Consider the following 6,587-nt stretch of genomic DNA (forward strand, 5'->3'; position numbering starts at 1 on the left):
AGCTTTAACCAGCTAGACCTTCCAGCCTATGAGAGCTATGAGAAGCTGAGACACATGCTGCTGTTGGCCATTCAGGAATGCTCAGAGGGATTCGGACTGGCATAAAACCATGAGACCCAGAGACATGCATACACCTAATTAGTTTGCCTACTCCTGACACATTCACACTGATAACCTCTGAATGCACGCACACACTATCATAGACATTACTGGATTTCTCGTTGAATGGCTTAGTCTTGCTGGTTTCTATTCCATATAAAACAGGTAAAACCAGCAAGTAAAATAGACTGATATTGAGTACAACACAGAGAGCCTCATTCGGACACGCTTGTGTCTCCCTTCCCAATTTATCGCAAATGCAAGCGAGGATCCATGGACTAATAAGAGATGTTTTCTTCATTTAGTTTGATTTTCCTGTACAAAAGGTTTGGGAGTTTATGTTCATTTTTTGTTCTCTGGCTGTGTAAAAAGAAAAAAAAAGAATGTTGTTTGAATAGGATGGTTATAAAACCTTTGGGGAAAAAAAATGTTGTTGGTTTCCTGTTGCTAATTTGTGACATCACAAGCCTTGACAATGGGGAACATTTTTATGGGTGGGGGTGTATGAACAACACAAAGTTTTGGAGATATTCACCAAAATGCACTTTTCAAAGTTTTGTGGCATTTTTAAGGAAGGATGGTACAAACAATGAAGAGAAAACCTTAAAGTGATTTAAAAAACATTAACCATAAAATCTAGAGTATTTTTGGCTATTAAACCGCTGACCCAGCCTTGAGCCTTTGAACCAGAGTGGAATAACTACATGAATAAATGCATAAAATTTCATTCGTTGTGTCTTAAAAGTGTTTTAGCCATTATTTGCAGGTTTATATCTTTGGAAACTAAACTGCGGTCTTAGCTGGACTCTTCTCAGCAGAGTCTAAAGAGAGTGCTCTCAGTGAATTACTGAGGCTTAAAACTTTTCATAAAACTTTTTCAAACTTTTTTTCCCCCCTCTTCTGAAAATGGAAATGGCCAATAGCCAAATCACTACATGACTAACTAACCAGAATATTTAGCAGCATCAAACTGTCCTGTTAAAGAGCAGCTAATCTGAAGAACTTGCTCAAACTCACACAAATGGTGCGTTTCCACTGTTTCTGATCATATCCAAACATCAGATATGTTGCTTTTTGCACTAGGGATTGTCACATGATGGATAATTTATAAGCTAAGCTAGTGAATAAAATATTAATTCAGAATTAGGATTAAACACTTGAAAATTATCCAATAAGCAGTTGAGTTCAGAGCAAATGTAATATGTGTAGTAGAAGGTTGAAATCCATGCTAATGAAAGAGCTTTAAGCAAAAGCTTCTCTGGAGATGTAGATCCCCTTTTCTTGCAGTTTTTGCCCACTCTGCGAGAAGTGACTGATATCCCTGCTGATTGGTTGGAAAATGGTCTGATGAAGCTAACGACGATGCAGATGAGCCAAAGACCACAGATGACGCAGCAGATCTACAGGTTGATCTCCAGGTTGCAAAGTGCTGATGCAGTAATTTTTGTAAAAATGACATTCATCAAGTATCTAAACCTGTATTAAAGGTGTCTACCTCTTCAGCTGGAATGCAATTCATAGTCTTTAAAGACCAACTGAAAGCTTAGTCATTTTCAACAACGGATGATGCTTTTAGTCTGTTTAGTTTGTTGACCCATTCAAGATAATTTTAAGAACTTAATTTAGATCAAGGTTTACCACCTGTTATTTAAAGTTGACAGCACAACAGCAGGATCTCTGTTGTTCAGGGAGAATCTTATTTCAGCAGGAGGGGGGAGGTTTTTCTAACCTGTTAAACCAAAGCATTGTTTTTCCTGCTTGGGGTTTCCTTCCACCTCAGCTCTTGCATGCCTGCACCTGTCGCTCCCGCTTTTCCTCTTGGTTGTCCCCTGTGTATTCACCTTCCTTTAACCGCTCTTGCGTGCTTATTTAGTTACGCTTGAGGAGCCCCTATAACTTAGGGAATCGATCGTAGCCCACCCGCCGACGTTTCTTAGCTGCTTATTGAACCCTCCCCCACCTCAGCTCCCTATGAAAACCCTGCACACTACCAGTGGTGGAATACGCAGCGTCCATGTCTGATTTGTTACTAGCTGAGGCGTGATGAATTAAATTACAGTGCTGTCAAGCAGGACTTTCTTTTCAGCGATTCAGCCTGCCGCCTTACCTTATTTATGAAGTACTCATGGCTTCAATTGATCTCGGTTTTCTACAAACATCTGTTGCCGTCTTTGGGGTTTGATTTGAAAACAGGCAAATCCAGGCACGGATTTTGAGATGAATTTCATGAGATGAATTTCATGGCATCCCTTCTTTGAAATTCAACAATAATATTAACTAATTTCCTATCACAATTTCATTAGAAGGGCATGAAAAACTTTACTAACTGCATTAATTTCAGCCGATTCCACAGAGTATACTCACAATGAAAGACTACCGTTAAGGTCTAAAATCAGTCATATATTGGCAGCGCCTAGATAATAGATATATGGTATAGATGTCTCAATCCATGTTGCTAACATTGTTTAGCAAATCAATTAGTTTTGTGGATCTAGAGATTGAATGTGATTCATCTTCTATAGCCTCTGACCTGCTTACCAGACGAGAAGTATCCCCACAGCATACTGCAGCCACCATCATGTTTCATCCCGTAGTATTTCTTGTAAGTTATGGTTTACTGAATGTCTTTCAGATTGAAAAAATGATCAGCAGAGCTTCCTGGGGTTCCAGATTTTCTTCCATAAGGAGCTTTCCACTTTTCTTCCATGTTTGTTAGGATTCCAATAGGTAGAGTGCACTTTACTTACCAGAGGCCTGCTGACTTCGGATTAATTATCTTTATCTGGACTCTAACTAATTAGATGACTAGAAAGTAATTAAAGTCTCTGATATCCAAAGTTGAGGATGTGAGTAAAAAAAAAGAAAAGAAAAAATATATTTCTTTGATACAACATTTTAAAGTTTAACAAATAGCCTTTTTGGCTTTTCCTTTTTAGGCAGAGCTCAGTTCAAACGTCAGTGTTTACCAACTTAGCTAATAAGAAATTCAAGGTTGGTTGAGGTAATGAGTAGGCTACTTTGTATGTGAGCCAGGAACATGTTGGTCTAATATATTTTGCTGCTGTAGCTTTCAGTGACTGGGATAAATCACATGCTAGAGCAATCACTCAGTGAAATATTTTATAGTGTAGGACAGAAAATCTCTTCAGAAGACTAAATGCTTTCATTTTTTAAATCCACATCAGACACATTTATATTGAAACTGATTATATTGCTTTGACTTTTTAACCACTTCTCCAATCAGGTATTTCAGTATACAGCAAGCAAGCGCTGATGCAGAGGAAATATCTGACTTTGGCTTAATTGCATTATGTTACATGAAGTTTTATCTTGGATGTTTAAAAAATGCAAAATATCCCATGGGCCATTTAAAAATCTGACCAGGATTTCTCACATTTTTCTTCTTTTGTGAGCTTTTCCCTCCCAGCGACTGGATGAAGGGGAAGCCTGATATATCACGGTGGATGGGAGCAGCCTCAGTTTTGACAGCAGTGTGACAACTTGGGGAGGGTGTTATGTTGTGTTGACGATGTGTCTGAATTGTCATCACCTCCGGATGAGGCTGCCATCTTTGCTCTGCCTGAGAGGAGGTCAAAGGAGGAGAGCGACAAAACAAAATCCAGTATCCAGCTTTTTCCTGGGGTAGACTGATTTGTTAGATTAGTGCGTATGGCCTTTGCTCTCAGACACGAGGACAGAAGCTGCACAGCCCATACTAAACTAGAGCCGACAGTGCTACCTACATTAAAGGTCATTGTCTTTATTACCTCCATGCCTGTGCGGTTCCTACCCATCTACCTCTTTGCATCAGCAGCCCCCCCTCCTCTGGCGGCCTTTAGTTCACCTCCCCTTAGGGGCACAGCGGTGGGCACCTTGTGGCATTTTAGAGAAGACAAGCCACTGCATGAAGCTCAGCCCTGTAACATTAGAGATCATATAATATGGTCAGCTCCTGAAGGCTGTCATTTAGAGACTAATAATTAGACACTGAGGGAGATATAGCTGTTGTAAAGTCAGTGTTTTCATAGCTCCATCATAAATATATCTGTAGATATAGCAAGATCATTGTGCAAAACAGATCCTCGGAGCATATCATCTAAAAACGAAAGGTATGCAGATACCACATACAGTGGGGGTAAAAAAAAAAAATCAGTCAGCTGTTGATTGTGTAAGTTGTCCAACTTATAAAGGTCTGCAACTCATCAAAGATGCACCTCAACTATGTGTCAAAAAAACAAAGATCCATGAAATTACATTGTAGCATTTAAAAAAAAATCTTTATGTAAAATACGTTGGAAAAATAAGTATTTTGTACCATTAAAAAACAAAAAAAAACGCTGTCCGGACAGCTTTAGGTGAGCTCACATTTCATTTGCTTCTTGTTATCTTGATCTACTCAACAGTAAAACATGAAATGATCAAAAATCAGCAAAATTACAGATTGTTTAACGAAACTGTATTACTATCTTTGCAAGATATGCATCCTCTGTTGATCCCCATTTGGAAAGGCTAGTTTTCTGTGTGACTGGATAGCCTAACTAGGGATAGTGTCCTTTGGGATGCTCTGTGGTTCCTGGCTCTGCTATGTTATCCCTGTAAACTCGGAGGGAAATCTTGCAGAAAGTCCGTTTTGCAGAATCTGGTTCTGAGATTTGCCACCAGATCCACTTAATGCATGACTGTCTTTGGAGTCTGCTCATTCAGGAGAATGGGGTTCTGTAAGCAGATTCCTTTTGTCCAAACTGTGGTGGGGGCAGCATTGGGTGTCCCTTTGATGTGTTTCTGGGAGTGTTTTGAGAGGGAGTAGTGAAGCTTCTATAGTTTTCAAAGGAAACTAGCGTGGACGTTGGTCCTGATTTCCAAAATTGATATCATGGTTACAGTAGCATAATATTTGTTGCAGTGACAGAGGTCAAACATTTCCTCCAAGTCTTCACTGGCTTTCAACACACTCGAGAAGTTAATAAACAAACCACTAGGCTTTGTTTCCAAGTTTGAAGATGTTTCACCTCCCATCCTGGAAGCTTTTTCAATTCAAATGTCAGTTGAGTTGACATGCAAATTGAAACTGACGAACGGGTCCACCCCTTTGGAATGGGGGTCGTTTGATCCAATGAGAAACCAAACAACCTCTTCACAGAGACCAGAATGTTCAAATTTTTGATGAAGAAAATAGGTGGTTTGATAGCAGCATTAAGGAAGTCATCTATGTTAAGAATTAAAAACCAACCTTAAACAGGGGAACTGGACTCGGATTTCAGCTTTCAAAACCTACAATGCAGCAATAGAGTTAATCCCTTCCCGCTATCATCACAACCCCAACCCCTTTACAGGGGAATAGAAGACCCCACTTATTCACCCAGGCCAACAATTCCCTTTAATGACCCCCCTTTTAGAGACATAGACGTGTATGGGGCATTGCAGGCTAACAAAAGAAGCCAAACAACCCCCATTCCAATGGGGTGGACCCTTTCGTCCTTTTCAATTTGCATGTTTAAGCAAAAACAAGACCTTGTTGGGCCGCTGTATAAAACAACTCGCTATTTCTGACATTTTAAATAGAAAAAGCAAAACATCTTCAAACTTGGAAACAAAGTTCAGCAGTTTTTTTTTTTATAACTTTTTTTGGAATGACTCAGAACTGGATGACTGAGAATCTTCACCAGCACCTTGAACACACCGTAGGTATTTTGGCCCATTACTCCATGCAGTGATGTTTTGGGTCTGTATCTGGGCAATGTTTACCTTTAATTCCCCCCACACATTTTTACCTTCTATCTTTAATGCTTTCACTAATGAAAGCAGGTTTAAAGTCTCTCTTTAATCTGACCATATTATATTTTTCCAGTCCTCCTCTGGATCATCCTTATGCTCTTTAGCAAACTTCAGACAGGCCTGGACGAGCACTGGCTTAAGCAGCGGGGTACATCAATGGTCTTGTATCTCTTCCATTTTCTTACAGTTACTCTAGAGTAACTAATTTATTCACACCTGCCTTCTTGCCTATTGTAGATTTAGTTTAGAGTTTGGAGTCAGACTGATACAAATGGCATTAGTACAGTTACCGAGTGCAGGACAGAAGAGGTTATTGAAGAAGTCACAGGTTAGAGACAGATATCTGGTGTTTTTGTGAATGACCAAATACTTATTTTCCATTTTGGCTCACAAATAGATTCTTTAAATGTCCCACAATGTGATTTTCTGTTTTTTTCCCCCTGGTCTTGTCAGTTAGACTTTACATGTACCTATAATGAAAGATGCTCTAATATTTCTAAGTAGGAGAACTGCACAATCAGTGGCCCAACTTGATTTATCTATAATTTAAAATATGAACAAACGGGTAAAGGAGGGCATATTGTGTAGAGTACATAAAGTTTATTTTTGTTCATTCCTTTACATTACTTGTGGTTGTTTTGGCTGAAAAAGAACTCATAATTAAGTATTAAACACAAAAATGATGAAAGACCAATAATTAATTTTTCTTACAG

The 6,587-nt window shown here is 39.1% G+C and overlaps 1 protein-coding gene across 9 annotated transcripts in view; it reads left to right on the forward strand.

The window, feature by feature from the left end:
* The window catches only part of huwe1 (HECT, UBA and WWE domain containing 1, E3 ubiquitin protein ligase), a 43,820-nt gene extending 43,000 nt beyond the window's left edge, over window positions 1-820 (forward strand). For all 9 annotated transcript variants that reach the window (XM_015377913.1, XM_015377922.1, XM_015377920.1 and 6 more), the window contains one exon: window positions 3-820. In XM_015377913.1, coding sequence (XP_015233399.1) covers window positions 3-105 — 103 coding nt within the window. In that variant the 3' untranslated portion in view covers window positions 106-820. The remainder of the gene's footprint in view (window positions 1-2) is intronic.
* Window positions 821-6,587: the final 5,767 nt, after the last annotated feature.

The sequence above is a fragment of the Cyprinodon variegatus genome, unplaced genomic scaffold (assembly GCF_000732505.1).
Source record: "Cyprinodon variegatus isolate N-32 unplaced genomic scaffold, C_variegatus-1.0 Scaffold161, whole genome shotgun sequence".
Classification (NCBI taxonomy): Eukaryota; Metazoa; Chordata; class Actinopteri; order Cyprinodontiformes; family Cyprinodontidae; genus Cyprinodon; species Cyprinodon variegatus.